This window comes from Mustela erminea, chromosome 14 (genome assembly GCF_009829155.1).
Source record: "Mustela erminea isolate mMusErm1 chromosome 14, mMusErm1.Pri, whole genome shotgun sequence".
In the NCBI taxonomy this organism is placed as follows: Eukaryota; Metazoa; Chordata; class Mammalia; order Carnivora; family Mustelidae; genus Mustela; species Mustela erminea.
In genome coordinates, this window is record NC_045627.1 from 58,735,656 (window position 1) to 58,755,694 (window position 20,039).

Sequence of the window (20,039 nt, forward strand, 5' to 3'; positions counted from 1 at the left end):
GCACTCCACCGCTGTCTGCGAAGGAAGTGCCCAGAACTACGAGGACGCACTACTGTGCTTCTGTCCTTTCCTCCCATCGAAGGGAAGGAGGGGTTCAGTTTTATTTCTCTGAAGAGCCTCATCTGGCTTGACTCCATCTACCCCTGACAAGCAGAAAAGAGAGGGGCAGCTCCTCTTGGGTTCACTCCCTGATGCCCCTTTTGCTAGCTGGGCTGCGGCTCATAGCAAGGGTCCTTCTCCTCAGCACTGCAATTGCTAGAAGCTGGACCGGACGGTGGTAAAACCAAAATGGAGGGCCCGCGGGCTGTGCCCACCTGGAAGTCCTGAGGCTTGCTGGACAGTATCCGCCGGCTCTTCCTTCCTTTTGTGAGCCTCCGGGCAAGGTGGGCCTCCGACGCCATCCCACCTGTCCCCCTGGGCCCGGGAGCCCGGACTGTACCGTCCAACCTGTCTTCATCACCTCCGTCTTCCTCCTCGTCTCCTAGAACACCAGCAAGGAACCCCGTCAGAGAAGGCCCTCCTCCTGTAAATGTCTGAACTTAGCTTTCCTGGACTGTTTTTAATGTTCCTGAGGAGGCCCGTGAAGGAGCTGCTCCTTGGGGACACTGACTTGGGATGTGCTGCGACTCTGATATGGTTTCTTTAGGAAAACGTGTTCGTGGTGCATCAGGGCCTCCTTCAGGCTGTATTTGAAGTGACCAAGAGAGCTCCAGTGACGAAGGGGAGAGCAAGTGGAGAAGGCTCAGTCGGATGCCACCCGAAGTCACCTGGTTCTGATCTGGGGACCCAGGCTGAGGTCAAGGGGCCTTTCTGCAGTTAGGATGGAGAGGAGAGACAACCCCGGAGGAGCTTGGCAGAGGAGACTTCCACTCCACCATCCCCAGCGCTGGTCTTCTCGCTCATTTACTCATGAGGTTTCTACACCCGCCTCCTTTCTGCTTGAGCTCCTGGTTCCCAAACGCCGCCTCTGCCCTGTGGCAGATGAGAAATGCATCTCCAGTTTCCTTGCCAAGTAGACCAAATGGTCTCATGCTCTCCCTTTGCCCACCTCGTCTGTCACTTCCACACACATCTGTCTCCTCCGTTTATCCTCCTAGCTTCCCTTCATCCTTGGGGGGTGGGGGAGGTGTTTCCTGATTGACAGAGGGAAGCCCCTCCCAATACCTGAGAACCTACTTCCCTTCGGATTCTTTGGAAACACCCCACGCGTCCCCCCTGCTCTCTTGAGCACCTTCAGTAGATCCTTCCCCACAGGGCCTTCCCTCTACCTTCACAGAGGCACAGATTTTTTTTCTCAAAAAACAAAGCAAAACAGGGACGCCTGGGTGGCTCAGTTGGTTAAGCAGCTGCCTTGGGCTCAGGTCATGATCCCGGTGTGCTGGGATCCAGTCCCACATCGGGCTCCTTGCTCCGCAGGGAGCCTGCTTCTCCCTCTGACTCTGCCTTCCACTCTGTCTGCCTGTGCTCGCTCTCGCTCGCTCTCTCTCTGACAAATAAATAAATAAAATCTTAAAAAAAAAAAAAAAACATAAAGCAAAACAAAACAAAAAAAAACCAACTCAATTCTGCCTACGATGTCTCCCCTTTCTTTTATTCACAAACTCGTTTAAACTCACTGACCAACTTCAGCTTTTCTTGGCTTAATAGACAAAGAGTGTGAACTCCTGATAATCTGTACAGTATAATTGAAGAGATTCTAGAAGACTAGCTATCTCATCCAAAAAATAACACCATTTCCATTCCCTACCTTTGGATCCTGAAACTCCTCCTTTACAACGCAAAATCATGTAAGAGATCGAATTCCCATGCGAACACATTTATCACTCACACTGTAGTATGAGTTAGTTCAGTCAGATTGCTGTGTAGCCCAGCTCTTAAAGCCTGGGCTCTGGAATCAGGTGGCCTAGGTTCAAATCCCATTTTTAAGCTGTGCGGGTCTAAGTTCTCCATTTCTCCTTCAGTTTTCTCATTTGTAAGAAGGGGAAAATAATAGTATTTACCTCGGCATTATGTAAAGATAAAATTAATCCACATGCAAGCCTTCAATATGGTGCCTTGCACAGAGAAACACCCAATAAATTAATCTTTTATTTATTTATTTATTTTTAAAAAACTTTTGTTAAGGAATCAGTTTTGGTGGGAATACAGACTACTACAACACTTCCCAGAGAGCAGGCATGAGGTGGGGGTGGGGACTGGAGCAGTCAGTGGGCAGCACAGGGGAGGGGAGCACAGAGTGAGGAAGGGGCAACCACAAGAAAGTAAAAGACCCCCACCCCCCACTATGAACTGCTTCAGAGTTCCGCCCAGGGTGAACGCTCCCTTCGCCACCCCTCACTCACACTCAGCTTATCCAGCCACTTCTATCTGTTAAGGTCAACCATGAACTCTCCTTGTTAAGCTCTGGGCCCTTTTCTGAGTCTTTCCACCCCACCAAACATAGCCTCAGGCACTGGACACTCACACAAACTTCTTTGAGTCCTGCAATGTCTGCCTGGCACTCTGACTAAACCTTCTCGGGTTCTTCACGGGCTCCTTCCATGTCCTACTCCCCAGGTGTGACTTCCCACACTGTTCCTCAGCCTCTGCTCCTCTGACCTGAAGCTCTCTGCATCTACACTTTGGAGTCATAGACCACAGAGTGTTAGGCTAGAGGGCACTCCCAAGTCCCCTGGTCAGACATGCCCCTCACCACAGCGTCCAGACAAGATCACTGAGGGCCAGAAAGCTCAGGTGACCTGTTAGGTTATTGGGAGCTAAGCTGAAATGAGGACCAGATCTTCACCCTACCTCACCCTAGGCTCCATCCAGCCTGGGTCTAAAACCAGGCTGTGGGGGAAGGAGGGACTGTCAACCTGGTTCTTCAGCATCTTTGTCAGAAGACCAGGAAACCCCAGAGAGGTCAAAGGCAGGAAAGGCTACCTTTGCTCTGCAAGATAATCTGGGTCTCGTCTACCCCATTCTTGAAGAGCCTTCAAAAGCAAGGCTTGCCTGCCACCCATCTTGGGGCGCCAGTGTCTTAGAATGTCCCTCTTCCTATCCTTGACTGGGTGAATTCCTCAACTCCCTCAAGCTCCAGGTGGAACAGACGGTCTCCGGACAGCACCACACATGATCCTACCCAGGGGCTTGGTGCATGCAGAACCAACGAGGGGACACAGCCCTGCCTTCTTGAGCTCCTCAGCCCTGTGTGCAAAATTGCGGCACAGCTCTTGAGAGAGAGTACCCGGATGCTTGGGGGCACTCCTCTGACCTCTGCCTCAGGGAAACACAGAAGGTCAAGAGCTCCCCCGCTGCAAATCTGTTCTGAACTGGGCAGGGGCTAGTCTGGATGCCTCTAGGGTCCCGACAACTAAGAAACTCCCTTCATTCCTCCAGGGCCAAAGCAAGGCTTTTCTCCCCACTGCGGACTGTTCCATTTGGGGTTGGTGGTTATGGAGGGCAGCAAGCAGAAGGAGGGGTAGCTTGTACCCCTTTGTGGTGCCGGACTACAAGTCCTCATGAAACTCTTCACAGATGCTCCAGAAAGACTACAGGCAACAAAGACCCAGTTTCTTCTAGGAAATACCTTCCGCTCTTCAGACTTGAGGCTGAAATGGGTCAGAGGAAACCAGCCTGAGTCATGGCAACTGCCAGCATCTTTGTACAGCCACAGCAGGATATTTGGGCAGGAAATCGTCCTTTATGTGGCAGGAAGCTGCACAGCGTTCAACGGTGCCACCCTAAGAGGTCCACAAGGAGAGAGGGGGCCCTCTAGACCCTAACGCACACACACCTCTGCAAGCTGTCTCGCTCCCAGAGGCGGGTGGTTGTGTGTTCATGCCCTGTGGTGGAGCCCCAGGACCTGAGCCATAGCCAGGGGGATCTGCAAGGATGACTCTTCATGACCACAGAGGGGCAACATTATGTTGAGAGCCACCGACTACACAGAAAGTTGCTGGTTGTGTTTGCTTCCTTGTAGTTCTGATTGCAACAGGGAACCCCAAACCATGTGGCTTACAACAATCGAGATTTATTCTCTGAGAGTTCCCAACCCTGGAAGGAGGGTGCTGGCAGGGCTGTGCTCCCTCAGAGCCACCATCTCATCTGATCCTCTTCCATTCCTTAATGGAGAGTCCTTTCTGGAATTTTTTTTTTTTTTTAGTAGGCTCCCTACCCAGCAAGGACCCCAATGTGGATCCTGAGATCAAAACCTAAGTGGAAGTCAAGAGTCAGATGCTTAACCACTGAGTCACGCAAGCACCCTCTTTCTGGAATATTTTATGCTTTTTGCGGGGGGGGGAGTGTCATAGCAATGTTTTTTTACACTCCTAGAATGTCCTTCTCTGCCTGCGATATTCTGTAATATTACTTTTAGAGGAAAAAAACCTTCTTGCCTCTTATTACCTGGTGGCTCCTGGCTTCTTTGGCTTGTGGCTGTATCCTTTCCATCTCTGCCTCCATCATCATGTGGCTTGCTCCCCTGTGTAACTGTATATCATCATCTCTTTGTATAAGGATACCAGCTACTAGATTTAGGGCCTGCCTTAATCCAGTATGATTTCATCTTAGCTAATTACATCTGCAAAGACCCCATTTCCAAACAAGGTCACCGTCTGAGGTTCTGTGTAGGAATTTGGAGGGAACATTATTCAACTCCCTATAGAAGCCATCTTCTATATCTTTCCAGCATGTTCCATCTATTACTCCAGTCCACAGTCTGCAGCCACACTAGGCTCCCCCAAACTATCAACCACACTACCTCCCTGTCCCCTCCCCACCCCACCACTGCCTTTCACATCCTTTTCTCCTGACCTGCGCTCTCACACTGCCATGCTCCTCTTTACCCCTCAACTCCCTCCCTTCTCTGGAGTTGTACTTACCTGGTTCATTCCACCTCCACTCCCTCCACCGCTTCATCCAGGAGCTGAACTCGGCTGAATACTCACCTTCCTGACTCATCTCACTTTAATTTCATGATCACACCCCTGAAGTGGTCTTGTAGGACTCCCTGGCCATCTACCATATTTCCAAGGCATCTATTCAAAGTTTCCCTGGATCCTGGTCTGAGAAGGCCACTAATTAGCCAACAAAGTCAAATCACTCCGCCTTTCTGAGCTTCCTCATCTTTTAAACCTTGAACGCTGCTGATACCCTCTCTATCCTTCTCATTGCCAGCTAATGAACTTCTTATTTCATTGCGAAAACACGCAATCAGAAGAGAATATCGCCATCCTCCCAACTCCAAGTCAACCTTCCTACCTGCACCCGTTGTCTGCCTTCCCTCCTGCTACAGTCACTGAACTGTCTGTGCTCTCAACCTGGGTTCAATCCTTCTGTAGGTGCACAGATCTCATCTCCTCTCCCTACTCACAGATTTTGCTTCCGCACTTTCTCCCTCTGTATCTGCTCATCAGTTTTCCTTTCTTAGCTGGATCATTCAGATGTGCTGAAATAGAGCTCACAATAAAAAGCAAAAAACCAACAAAACAAAACAACTTTCTTTGACTCCATAGTGTCCCCTAGAGTTACTGCTCTACTTTTCTGCTCCTCTTGAGGGTCACTTGGGCCATGACAAGTTCTTCACAATTCCCTTACAAGAATGCTATCCCAGCTCTTCAACAATTACCACGCCACTCGGTCAAACCCTACCAAGCTTCTGACCACAGCCAACATGGACCTGTCGCCTTTCTGACAGTCAGTAACCCTCTATGTGATCCACATTTGGTTCTCAGTGATACCTCAGTTCACACTTAGCAATGGCTCTCCATCATAACTCCAGCTACTTAACAAAACAAGTCTTCACATTTCCTGAGATGTACTGTTGACTTCTTTCTAGAAGTTCAACAGCAATATTCCTACAAATAGTCCTTGCGTGTCATCACTGGTGACACTGATGGCTGTCTGTTCACCCAGTGCTGAAGAGTTGGCAGCCCCTAGGGGACCTTAGGATGCAGTCAAGCGTGCCTCTGGCATGCCCGACTGTGCCCTTCCCCAGTGGGTTGAAACTCCCTCCTTCAGGATACCATGCTCTCTTACTGTAGCAGAAGAGAATGAGCTATCAGTCGCTCAGATGTCACCAGAACTGCAGGTCAGCCTTTCCCTGCCCTCACATTCATTCTGTGAGAGCTTCCCCATGGAGGCAACTTCTAGGAGTGGCTGAAGAAGACAGACACTTGCCCAGTCACCGCCTGGTTTCCTCCTGGCCTGTAATACACATCCTCTTCCCAGCCAGCAGCACCAACACTGGTCCATGCCTCTCATCTTTCCACCGAGGCTTGAACTGGGCCAGCATTCCATCTAATCTTCTTCCATTCCTTGATGGAGAGTTCTTTCTGGAATATTTTATGCCTTTTCTTTTCCCCCTGGTCACAGCAACTCTGTTTTTCTAGAGTCCTAGAATATCAACCTCTGCCTATGATATTAACTTTGCTTCTCATGACAAAGTTTTGTTAAGTGGTTAAGGCAAAAGTCACTTCTAAATGAGAACAAAAGGCTGGTATCATATCAGTGTAAGTCAAAAAGTACAAAGCAGAATGGGAGAGAGGAAGTTTCTAAGCATGAAAACATTTTGGAGATAACATACTGATTTGGCTGTAATGTTGAATAATAACTTTTCTGGGTTTCTAATATGTGAGATATTATATAAATTCATATCTGCATTCAACCATAAGCAATTCATTACCCTCCACCCCGATTCTTGGGTAAATAGCACTATATGTGCACTAAGAATTTTCTGGAATGGTTCTATACATAGACCAGAGCAAAGGTATCATGGAAGAGCCTCTGACCCAACGGTGATGCAAACACAGGCTTGCAGGGAAATCTTGGCAACATCTGCCTTAGATCAATTGAGCTGTGACCCAGTCTAGCAAACATTGCCCAAAGAGCACTGACTGAGTCTGAGCAAGATATGTTAACCAGGTAAAATGCTCAACTCCAGAGCTTTAAAGTCGGCTCCAAATTCTGCTCTCATCAGGATCTCCTGGAAATTCCTATTAACCACAGAAATTGGGGAGGTCCCCTCTAGTCCACCTAAGACATACTTTCTGGAGGTAGGTGACGGAAATCAGCACATTTAAAGATCCCCTTTGAGGATTTTTACTGTGTTTAAAATTTAAGAACTGCTGTTTTGTTATGACCACTTTGGTATTCTGAAAGAACTTGGGAAAAAATTGGCCTAATATTTGCAGAACATGTCAGAGGCCCAATCCTGGATTGGGTCTCCCAGCAATTTTCTAGCACACTGGTAATTTTCCAGTTCAGTTCTGACCAACTCCATCCCTTCTTCAACATGTTCCGTGGATCCCCACAGTCTATCCAAGAATAAATGTCTCAGTCTGGCATTTCCAATCCCTGGGAATACGCTTCCCTATTACTACACCCATGAATATATCAGTCACTTTCATCGGTTCACCAGTGTTCCCCAAAATGCCCTTCTTGAAAAGAAACATTTAAACAATATACACTGCCCATGCATCATTCAGTTAATTCATTCAACCAAAAGAGTATTTATTGAACAATTATGACCTAGTGCTAGGCACTAATAGATAGATAGTTGAAATAGATAGCTGAAAAAGTACTTTCTCTAAAAATATTGTGTCCCATGTAACAGTCTGATGAGTTCTCTGTTGAGGAATTTATTATATTCAGCTCTGACCTATACTTATTCATGTTTATATACTTATATCTTACCTTTCTACTGAAATGCAAGCTCCTTGGTGGCAAACAATGCCTTTCTTATCTCTCTATGCCCCAGGTGTCAATCAATGTTTTCTAAACTGAGTTTTATTTTATTTTATTTAAATTCAATATAAACTGGATTGAATTTAACTTTAAGCATGGTGACTTTAGTGTTCATGGAATTAAATAAATTTGAAGTGGCAATGTCTAATTGTGAACGAGCTATTGTATTTCTTTTGTTAATGCACAAATTCAACAGATGGTTCTTCAAAAATAGATGTGAGATTTTTTTTTTTAAAGATTTTTTTATTTATTTGACAGACAGATCACAAGTAGGCAGAGAGGCAGGCAGAGAGAGAGAGGAGGAGGAGGCAGGCTCCCTGCTGAGCAGACAGCCCGATGCGAGGCTTGATCCCAGGACCCTGGGATCATGACCTGAGCTGAAGGCAGAGGCTTTAACCACTGAGCCACCCAGGTGCCCCTAGATGTGAGATTTTAAAAACAGTTCATTCTGGCTACAGGAATGTAAACTCCAGTCAAGCTAACTGATATCTGGTGAATCAAGTTGGCAAGGTAACAGGTTCTCAGGAAGCCAAGTCTGACATCTGGGTCACTCTTACCCTTCTGTCATGGGAACAGTCTTGGAGGTGGGTCAATGAAAGAGGTACTTTTGACACCACACACGTGCAGTCAAACCACCAATGCCCAGGATCTGTAATCTTTGTCATCCTGATATATGAGCTCTACAAAAAGCATTCCTTAAAAACAAACCCCTTAGATACAACCCCAAAGACACAGTCCTCAAAAGAAAGAAATTGATAAGCTGGACTTCATTAAAATTAAAAGCTCCTGGTCTGCAAAATATTAGTCAAGGTAATGAGAAGACAAGCCAAAGACTGGAAGAAAATATCTGTAAAAGATACAACTGATAAAGGACAGTTATTCTTTATATATACAAAATATACTAAGAACTCTTAAAACTCAACAAGAAAACAAACAAACAACTTGATTAATAAGTGGACCAAAGACCTGACAACTCACCAAAGATAAAGATACACAGGTGGAAGGCAAGAATATGAAAAGATGCTCCAAAATCCTATGTTATCATGGAAATACAAATTAAAACAATGAGATACACCTATTAGGATGACCAAAATCTGTAAGACTGACAACACCAAATGCTGGCGAGGTTGTAGAGCAACTGGAACTATTTTGAAGGCAAAATGGTACAGCCACTTTGTAAGACTATTTGGCAGCTTCTTACAAAACTAAGCATGCTCTTCCCATGTAATCCAGTAATCATGCTACTTGGTATTTAGCCAAAGAGGCTGAAACTGTCTCCACACAAAATCCACACATGGATGTTTATAGAAGCTTTATTCATAACTGCCAAACTTGAAAGCCACCAAGATGTCCTTCAGGAGGTGAATGGATAAATAAACTGTGATACATCCAGACAATAGAAAATTATTCAGTGCTTAAAAGTGAGCTACCTAACCATGAAAAGACATGGGAAAATCTTAAGTGCATACTACTAACTCAGAGCCAATCTGAAAAGACTGCATACTATAGGGTTCCAACGCAAGGACATTCTGGAAAAGGCAAAACTATGGGGACAAGAAAGAGATTGGGGGTCACCAAAGATTGGGTGGCGGGATGAATATGCAAAGCACAGCGGATTTTAGGGCAGTGAAAATACCCTGTACGACATTAAAATCATGGATATAGGTAATTACACACTTGCCCAAACCCTAAAATATACACCACCAAGAGTGAACTCTAAGGGAAACTAGGACTTTGGGTGACTATGATGTGTCAACATCGGTTCACCCTTTGTAAAAAAATGTATCATTCTGATAAGGGACACTAATGCCAGGGAAGGCTATGTAGTGTGGGGGCAGGGTGTGTATCTGAAATCTGTTATCTTCCTCTCAATATTGTGTGAAACTAAAACTGCTCTAAAAGAAAACAAAGCCCTCAGGGCGCCTGGGTGGCTCAGTGGGTTAAAGCCTCTGCCTTTGGCTCAGGTCATGATCTCAGGGGCCTGGGATCAAGCCCCATATTGGGTTCTCTGCTCAGCAGGGAGCCTGCTTCCCCCTCTCTCTCTGCCTGCCTCTCTGCCTATTTATGCTGTCAAATAAATAAATAAAATCTTTTTTAAAAAATTAAAAGAAGAAAAGAAAACAAAGCCCTCAAATATATACACCGACACACACAAGACCCTCAGGTATCCAATTCCTGGGTCCTATTGTCAAATTAGTTTTCTTCAATTTCCAGGGGTAATTTTTCCTAAATATCTTCACTTTTGTGTTCTATCATTAATAGTTCAGATTTCTTCTATGCAGGACCCACTATGTGGATGGTAATCTTTAAAATGGGTATTGGTGGGTGCCTGGGTGGCTCAGTGGGTTAAAGCCTCTGCCTTCGGCTCAGGTCATGATCCCAGGGTCCTGGAATCAAGCCCCGCATCGGGCTCTCTGCTCAGCAGGGAGCCTGCTTCCTCCTCTCTCTCTGCCTGCTTCTCTGCCTACTTGTGTTCTCTGTCTGTCAAATAAGTAAAATCTTAAAAAAATAAAATAAAACGGATATTGGTAATCATGAACAGTGGTTATCTCCAGAGGATGGGACTACAGAAGATTTGCACATTCTGTGTTTTTATATTTCTGTAATGTTTAATTTTTATAAGCAGGTATTGCTTTTGTACTCAGAAAGAAGATCAACAAGTTCAAATTTTTAAAAAAAATTTGTAAAGATCTGTATAAATGAGAAGAAGCAAACTCCTTACATAGAAAGGTAAAGCGTTTAAAAGAGTCAATTGAAAGGTAGGGGGAAAAAAAAGAAATTCTGGGCCAAATGTTCTGTTTAGGTTATTAAAGTATGTGATACCAACAGGTGTGGCTGTCTTGCTGTTATTTCTCCGCCATGTATTTATTGGTCTTAGAGTCTTCCCTAGCATGGAGTTGGAGTGAGTATCCAAAGATATCTTTGCTTAGTTTAATTGACTTGTCTTAATTAAGACAAAAAAGGTTTTCCTTTGAGATATCCAAATAACCGAGAATATTGAAAGTTTTTTTAAATGCTGAAGAAGCTGGACTACAAAGCCTACATTCAGAATGTCACCCTTGACCCAGCTTTGGTGAACAGTCATCTAAAGGAGCAAAGACAGCACTTCCAGATCAAAGAACCCTGTTCATTTTTTAAAATCAAAAAATTTCATTTTGTCATCTCACACTTAAAAATGAAATTGACCTGCAGACACAGCTCGTTTCCTGGCCTGCCCCTGTTAAAACTCTTTGTTTCAAATCCAAATAAAAGGAGCCCAGGTTCTGGTTTATTTCCTGTCTCCATCCAGCAGTATCAGGGATTCTACAGAACTTCTGGGAAAGACCTTGGCCGACTGCCATCGCAGAGCCTGCTGGGAGTAAGCTTGCGAAGAAAATGGGTGAACTCCCAGTCCATGAACACCGCTGGACCATTAGTGCTGCTGACAATCTCGGAGGGGACAAACAGGAGCCTCAAGCAAAGGGAGCCTAGACAGCAAGGATTTTCTTGAGTTTAAGCGTTTAGAGTTGGCACTGTTCTCATTTTTAAGAACACTCCTTCCCTCCCCACCAAAGCCCTCCCCGCCCCACCCCGGCCTTTTCCCCATTTTTCCTTTTGCTCCAGGGAAATCGTATGGTTTCTGAGCTTGGCCTGACCTTGGTCCATCTCAGGAGAGGGGACCTCCCCCTACACTCTCAAATATCTTGATAAGTTGCTTATTCTCAAAGTCTCTCCGGTTCACTAGGACACCACCTTTTCTTTTTTTTTTTTTTTCCCCCAAGATATTTAAAAATAAGCATTAGTCATCCCAACGTGATTTTGAGCCAAGCCAGATCATTCTTTTCCAATAGATCTGATATTTAGAGGAAACAATTTGAATGTTCATACACAGTGTGCCACCCAACTGAGCTCATGACTACATGTCACCTGGAATTGTTTTTGCAAAAACAGTAATAATAATGATAATAGTAACAATAGCCACCATTAAGGTAAGCACGGAGTAGTAGGCACAGTAGGCACTGAGCTGAGTACTTTATATGCCTTACCTCATTGAATTCCTGCAACAACTTTCTAAGTTAGGTGCCATTATCATCCCTGACTTTAACGTAAAGGAAGTTGAGATTCAGAGAGGCTAAGTGACTTGCCCAAGGTTACGTGGCAAATTAACAACAGACGCAGACAGAATCCAGCCTAGGCCAGTCTGCTCCCCAAGCCCTCGTTCTTATGTTACACTGTTAGGCTTAAAATAAATAAATAAATAAATAAATTTTTCTCTAAACCTGGACTGAACATGCCTGGAGGGCAGGAGCTTTACCCCAAAGCATTATCACCCCTCGCTGCAGAATCTGGCGATAGGTAGGTGGAGAAACTCACCAACCACTCTATTTCCTAAATATTAAGAAATGGTGTGGCACCAGTTTACTTCTTTTACTTGAATTATCCATAGCATTATTTCTTCCCCAGAGCCCTGGCTGAAGCAGTAAACAAAGGGCTCATTTAATGTTTTAGCTCTTGAAATGAACACAGATGTTGTCTTTTATCTACCAGTATACTGGCAGAAGAGCACCTCCCAGAAGCCACGCCCATCTCTAACCTCAGAATGTGACCTTATCTGGAAATACAGCCTTTGAGGATGTAATCAAGCTAAGACTGAGATCACACTGGACGAAGGTAGCCTAATCCAATGACTGGGGTCCTGACAAGAGGGAAGACATTTGGAGACACCCAGGGCGCACACCCTGGGAAGACAGAGGCAGAGACTGGAGTGGTCAGTCTAGGAGCCTAGGAACACAAAGGATTAGCAGCAATCACCAGAAGCGAGGACAGAGGCCTAGAACAAAATTTCCCTCGGGTCCCCAGAAGGAACCAACCCAGCCAACATCTTGATTTCTAGCCTCCAGAACTGGGAGGGAATCAGTTTCTATTGTTGAAGCCAGCCAGTGGATGGGGCTCCATTACCGCAGCTCCAGAAAACCAACCAACAGGCTCTGGCTAGAAAAATATGTCAGTGTGAGAAAAGGTACCCAGAGCCTTCCAATTCAGAGGCAATTCCAGATCTCCTGCCAGCTGGGGCTATCTTTTGCAGGCCAGAAAGTCCCTACTATCCTTCCAAGCAGGCTGATGTTAAATCCTGGTGACAGCGGGCTTTGAAGATGGGGTGAGAAAGAAATGGGTAGGACCCGTCACTTCAGCCCCTGACGGTGTGCTATGCTGGACTGGACTGTTGCCCCTGGGTTTTACTCGTCACAACAGCCATGACAGCAAAAGGACCATGACTATTCTCCTAGGGCTAAGAGTGTCTGAGCAGCACGCAGCGTGCCCACGGTGCTGCCGGGACAGGTGACAGGCGCTGCCAGCATGCTGGGACAGTTCTGACCGTCCCCATGGGAGATGGCACCAGATGACCCACTTTAAACCCTTACAAGTACTTGGCCAAGAAGTGAGCCAGAACCTCAATAATAGGCCATCTGCGGGGTGTGGGTGAGCAGGAACAGTAGCTGCAATCAGGGAGGCAGAGAGGAGGCACTGGAGGGGCCAAGGAACCCACTTGGGCTGTGGAGAGCGGAGTTCAGAACCACGAGAAATGAAGAGACAGGCCCTGAGGAGCCAAGGCTGTTAGAAACAAGTGCCAAGGTATGCTCCCAGGAAGAACTTCTGGGCAGGAACGGGAGCCCCTCTTTGCTGAGGCACATGCTAGGGCCAGGGAAACACGGGTATTCGGTGAGGCATCTGGGAGAAGAGGACGGGGCAGAGACACTGTTAGCATCATATCACCTTCGGAAACAGCTAACAGGAGGTCAAACTTGGTTGCCTGAAAGGGCTGTCTCGCAGACTTCCCTCCACCTGAGGCCCAAAACCCTCCCCAGAGCCAGCAGCCCCAACCCCATCCAGGGCGGCCTCAGTGCCCTGAATGGCCAATAATCCCCGCCAGAGAACAGGGAGCAGAAGGTGAGTCATACTGAGAGAAACAAGGAGCTGCTCAGGGGCTAGGGCAGAGTCTCAAGGCCAAGGGAGAGAAAGAGGCTCCAATCCAAAGGCACTGGCCATGAGGCTGGCGACAGAGAGCACAGCCTGCACACCACACATTTAGGATGTGAAGAGACACACGAACAGACTAGAAGCCGCTCCTGTAGCTTATCAATCAGAGCCATTCCAGCCATGGGCAGAAGCTATAAACCCGAAGCAAAGCCTTGCTTGGGATCTTCCTCTGGAGCCTGTGTGTTGGAAGAGCCCACAGTGAGGCTGGTCAATAAGAGGCTGTCTCACCCTTCTTTGCCCTGAAGGGCATCTCACATACAACTGTATCGTCCCAGTTTGGGGCCAGCTCCCCCTGCCTCGTGGGGCCCTGTCCAGGTGGGCAGGGAGCTACAGACCATATAATGAGAGGACAAAGAAGGCTCTCTTGGAGATTCTTGGAGACTCCTTGGATGTCTTGAACAGATCACCCCCGGCACAGGCTGGGCTTCCCAAGGGTCAGCTTACCTTCTGTGACGGACACACTGGTCCCACTGGGGTCATTTGGATGTGGAGCGGAAGGTGGGTCATAGCCAATCACCAGGTCAATGGTGGCCTAGGTAGAAATAATTCATTGCAGAGAGAATGAGTGCAGGGTAATGGACTCAATGCAAACCAAATCAGCAGGAGTAAAAGGTTCTGGAAGGGGCGAGAAGAGTAGGGGAGAAAGATCATACACGCTCCATTGCTTCTATCCTCCCTCTTGTGAGCCAGGTGGGCGGGGAAGCCTGGGAAAGGAGTTACCTGTTACAGGTTGCCAAGTGTACCATTGCTAAAGGGCAACCTCACAAACTGGAGCAAAGTTGTAATAAGCAAGCATGACCTTGTGATTGGCCTCCATCCTAGCCTTGAGATGGCCTCCAGTCAAAGAGGCTTATTTTACATGGTTCAGTTAGCTATCTGCACCTTGACTTCTTTATTCGCCGCTGAGATTTATTTTCATTTTTCCCTTCTCTAAAAATAACTTGAGTGACTAACAAAAATTATATAACGATGTGATTCATAAAACAGGGTAAAAAAGGGAAGCAAGTCTGATTATAGAGAAAACAAATACACAAATCAAGATCATTGCATCTTGTGTAAAATGTGACTCCAAGATGGCTAGGAACCAAGGCAAGAAGAACAGAAAATGTTATGTAACTTTCATTTTCAGAAAGGAAGAAACATGCTAGTTTCTTATAGGAAATACAATTGTTTCCATTTTTAAAATCTGTGACTTTGTCACATAGGGCGTTACCCTAGGGCAGAGTTTCCTATACTTAGGTATTTCATGAGCCTACAAAATTTCAAAAAAACTTCTAGGGGGCATCCACATACGGATGCTAACCCAAGCCCACAGCTATAGCTACTGTTATGATAATTTCACAAAAGAAATTAATTTTAACAGTAAAAATGAGGAAGGACAAACCGCAGAATAAACGCAATCCTTTGCAAATAAGGATGGCGCATGGGTGCACGCAAACACCCACACGCCTGCACGGACACACCCAAGTCACCGGTTGAAATACAGAGGTAATATTTAGAATATAGTCATACTGAAAAATCATTGTTTATCGGAAATTCAAATTTAAATGGGCATCGCATACTTCCACCTGCCACTCCTGCTACACCTGGTAAAATCTAGTACGTGCATGCATGCGCTGGTGCACACACACACGTGCGCCACATTACCTTTTTCTCATCTGTCTGATCATCCATGAATATTCCCTCATGGATCAGCACATTCCTGAACTACAGATCTGGGAGATACTTAGCAGAACAATGAATGAAGCCCCCAATAAGAGTTTCCCGGCGAAAAAAGAATCCTAAGAGCAGCATCCCATGGCTACCTCTGCCAAAGCCCCAGGCCATAAGCTGAAGGCGGAGTGCAAGAAGCACTGAGGGGCTCAATGGCCAAACTTTAGTGTCAAATTTTCAAAACTTAGAAGAGTCATGGATGGCTCAACTGCTGGATCAGTGATTTCCGGATAACGTCAGGATTCCCAGAAGTGCCCCAGTTCTACGTTTGCTTACTCCTGTGCTTAAAAACAAAAACAAAAACAAAAACAAAAACAAAACCAGCCAGAAACATCACTGACTTGGACTGTCTTACCTAAGTATCATTTCTCTCAGCTGGGTTTTGGAAAAATAGATGAAAGATGATATCCTGAGTTTATGTTTTAGTATTAGAATGCGGATTCCCAGCAAACCAATAAGTTTTGGAGCCTAGACCAACACACTGACATTCCGAATAGGGCTTTGAGAAGCCTAACTGTATTCTGGCTTATGGGGATGGCCTGTTTTAGTACAAAATTTTCCTCCTTTGTCCAGGCTCCCAAACAAAATAAACTGATTGAAAGGTAAAGGAGTTAGAGGTTAATGGAGCAAGCATGGTAGCTTTACGAGCGCTGTTAACAATCAGAAACCTGAGAGCTATGAGCTTTGAGTCCATATATTTCCTTTAAGTGCCCTCGAGAAAGAGAATTCTGGGTGCGCATCAGACAGTATCAGTATGCACTTATTTAGAGAGGCTGTGGTCAGAAAACAGTGAGCTGCCGATCAGTGATAAACACCATGATATTCACATCTTGATGTTCCAAGGTAATGCTAATGAAATACCTTCTACAGAATGTTTCAGAGTGTGTCTGAGCCACACAGCTATGCTGACCACACGAATGTAAACACCCAAGGGGATAGGCACAGAGCTATACCAAGAGAGGGTCCCACTCACTCCACACCATTTTCTTCTATCAAAGAAAATCAAGTTTACCTAATCTACTAGCTCTGTGATTCCAAGGACAGGATGAGGCCATATCATTTGCAAGTGGACCTGTTATCTCAAAAACCACAGGGGTGCGTGTGTGTGGGGGGTGAACTGATTATCATTTCACTCTTCTTTTTTTTTTTTTTTTAAGATTTTATTTATTTATTTGACAGAGATCACAGGTAGGCAGAGAATCAGGCAGAGAGAGAGGAGGAAGCAGGCTACCCGCTGAGCAGAGAGCCCAATGCGGGATTCGATCCCAGGACCCTGAGATCATGACCTGAGCCAAAGGCAGAGGCTTAACCCACTAAGCCACCCAGGTGCCCCTAATTTCACTCTTCCTAATGAACTTTTTGCTTCTTATCTCACTTCAAAGCCATTCAACCAAAGAGAAAGTGCTCACCCCAGTATCTTGCCCCTTTTCGTTCAGCAGGGGGATGAGTTTGTATGGCAGTGATCTGCTCTGGTCACCGATCAGGTCCTTCAGGGCGACAGTGGCCGTGCCAATTAACCTGCGGGAAAAACGAGAGAGTGCACGGGAACCTAAGTGAGAGGCACGCTTCTGCTGACTCAGCAGACCTCCCCATTCCCTTCGAATTCATCTGTTAGTGTTAACATCACTCATCGTGAAATGAATTTGGGGAATTTTGGCAGTACACATCACTTTTCCAGAACAAGTAGTCATTTCGAGAGTCTAACTGTGGTGCCTGTGAAATTTCAAGTCATGAATGAGATGACCCATGAATGGGTGACAGAGACCAAACAGCACCCCCTCAGGGTCCAAGGAGAAAGAAAAGTAGGACAAAATCCAAGCATTCCCCTCGCAGTGTAAATGTAAAAAGACCCATCAAACATTGCCCCTGTAAAAATGCCCCTCCGCTCTCCAGGAAGACCTTCTGCTAATGTAAATAGGTGGCTAGTTTACCGATGAGGCCAACTTATTAACCTGTATACTATGGAGAATTCAGAAGCCAGATATGTGTCCGTGTTCCTGGACCCGGAGGGATTATGTTCAGCCTCAAGCCCTTACCCAGCTCCCTGTTGGTGCACATACCCTAGTGGTCCAGAGGCACACATGTCCCTGCTCACCACAGTCAAGCCCGTGAAGGCACAGATTATTGCTTTCTCTCTTCTTTTTTTTAAATTGCTTTTTCTATTCAGTGCTCTCACCCCACGGGTTGGAACAGAGTTCATTTATTTATATATATTTACTGAGGTGAAGGAAATAATAAATAAGTCTATACACATTAAGAAAGAACACCCAAAACATGTTTTATAGTTAGGGCCCATGGTCAAAAAAATTTACTGAACACACAACCCCTAAGAGTTAGTGAATATAAAAATGTGACCCGCAGAATATAGTCTGTACATTGGGGGTTTGTAATGGACAACACGGTATGAGATTGGGTGAACTGAAGACGTTCCCTTTGTGAAAGGCAATGAAAAAGCAAAGAAAGCCCAGAGATGTGCTCTCAGTATGGACACCAAAAAAAGGAAAAGAGAAACTGGGAGAATTTAAAAATATTATTTACTTACACCCTGCCTACATTTGCAGTGACTGATACTAATAAATGGCAGATGTGATAGCATGATCATTCACATAAAAACAGAAAACTAAGCATCAGATCCTCAAAGTGATAGAAGAGATTCTTTATATCAAAAAACCCAGGATGAAGAAACCATAGTTGAGCATAAAACGTAACTCTGGGCTTTTGGACAAAAGTAGTAGTCAGGAGAGTATATTTGTAGTGAAGTATTTCTTTCATTTTTCACATGTTCACAGTTTCTTTAAAAATCAGGAGTGAGGGGCACCTGGGTGGCTCAGTGGGTTAAAGCCTCTGCCTTCAGCTCAGGTCATGATCCTGGGGTCCTGGGATCGAGCCCCACATAGGGCTTTCTGCTCAGTGGGGAGCCTGCTTCCTCCTCTCTCTCTCTGCCCGCCTCTCTGCCTACTTGTGATCTGTCAAATAAATAAATAAAAATCTTTAAAAAATCAGGAGCGAACAACAGATGAATGGATAAAGAAGATGTGGTATATATATATACAATGGAATACTACGCAACCATCAAAAAACTGAAACCTTGCCATTTGCAATGATGTGTTCGGAACAAGAGGGTATTATGCAGAGCAAAATAAGCCAACTAGAGAAAGACAATTATCATATGATCTCTCGGATATGAGAAATTTGAGAGGCAGGGCGGGGGGCAGAGATCATGATGGGTAGGAAGGGGGAAAAAATGAAACAAGATGGAATCAGGAGGGAGACAAACCATAAGAGGGTTTCTTGGGGGGCTAGGTGATGGACATTGGGGAGGCTATGTGCTATGGTGAGTGCTGTGAAATGTGTAAGCCTGACGATTCACAGACCTGTACCCCTGGGACAAATAATACAATATATGTTAATTTAAAAAAACAGTGTTAATCACAAAAAAAAAAATCAGGAGTGAAAACTGATATTAATGTGTGAACATCTATTTTGAATTGATGTATATCTGTATTCTCCTGTCCAGACCGCAGAAATGGAACTAGACTATAGATCTGGGGTCTGTCACTCCACCACATATATCCACTGACTCGACTATATGAATAAGTGACTTCATTTTCTGTGAACAGGCATATTATATTGCACAAGATCAGAAAATTGCTATGGTACCCCGTTTCACCCGATCTACCCAATGGCATGAAACACTTGGTTTCTTGGGAGAATGCACGTTCCTGGACAGAACATCACATAAAATGGCCAACGATCGTGATGGTTTCTCAGCTCTTCTCATATCCCAAGTAGCATCCATTACTGGCAATGGAAAAGACAGATTCTGCCTCCAGAGGTGAAAAGTGAACATTTCAGCCCTTTTAGGTCAATACTAGAATTAGGTCTCACAGTCAAAGTAGACAATTGATGGAACCTTTATAGAGTAGTTTCTCAGATGAGTAGATGTCCTAAGTTTGCTAGATTTTTAAAAACTGGGTTGTTTTCTCCTCACTTAGATTTTAATTCCCCTAACATATTGAGGACAAGAGTCTACACATGACTCCTTCGCCACCAGATGAAACAATCACACCTCCCACACAGAGCGAGAGTCCCTGGCAAAATCTCGTCCGTGTCTCCCTCAGCTCCACATGATATGAGCCTGAGAGCATTTCTTCCCAAGTTTTAAAAATAGCATAATGAGCCATGAGGTTGGCTAACTGAGTTTTCAGGATGAAATGGGGAAACTATAATTTCAGAGGTCATCTGGTATTAAATGTCTGAATGAGGTACTCGCCTTGAAAGACATGGAAACACACTGGATTTTATTCCTCATGGTTCCAGGATTCGTAACTATACGATTAAGAAAATAACACTGTACACTGGGACACATACAGATTTGCTTCTGCTGAAGCCACGGTGACCTATAACTATCAGCAATAAATAGTTCTTAGGAGATAACAAAGTATAGCATCCTGGGTCAAAACCTTTCAGTACTGAGGGCTGGCCTGGGGGCGGACCAGCATTTACCAACCATGGTACTACTGACATTTTGAACTGGACAATTCTTTGTTTTGGGGGGCTGCCCTGGGCTTTGAAAGACATTC

General features: G+C 45.3%; 1 protein-coding gene across 6 annotated transcripts in view; it reads right to left on the reverse strand.

Annotated features, from left to right (window-relative positions):
* The window catches only part of MYOF (myoferlin), a 158,976-nt gene that overhangs the window by 95,828 nt on the left and 43,109 nt on the right, over positions 1-20,039 (reverse strand). For all 6 annotated transcript variants that reach the window (XM_032314143.1, XM_032314140.1, XM_032314142.1 and 3 more), the window contains exons 4-6: positions 16,866-16,974; positions 14,188-14,275; positions 315-481 (exon numbers count right to left, since the gene is read on the reverse strand). In XM_032314143.1, the coding sequence (XP_032170034.1) occupies positions 315-481; positions 14,188-14,275; positions 16,866-16,974 (364 nt within the window). The remainder of the gene's footprint in view (positions 1-314; positions 482-14,187; positions 14,276-16,865; positions 16,975-20,039) is intronic.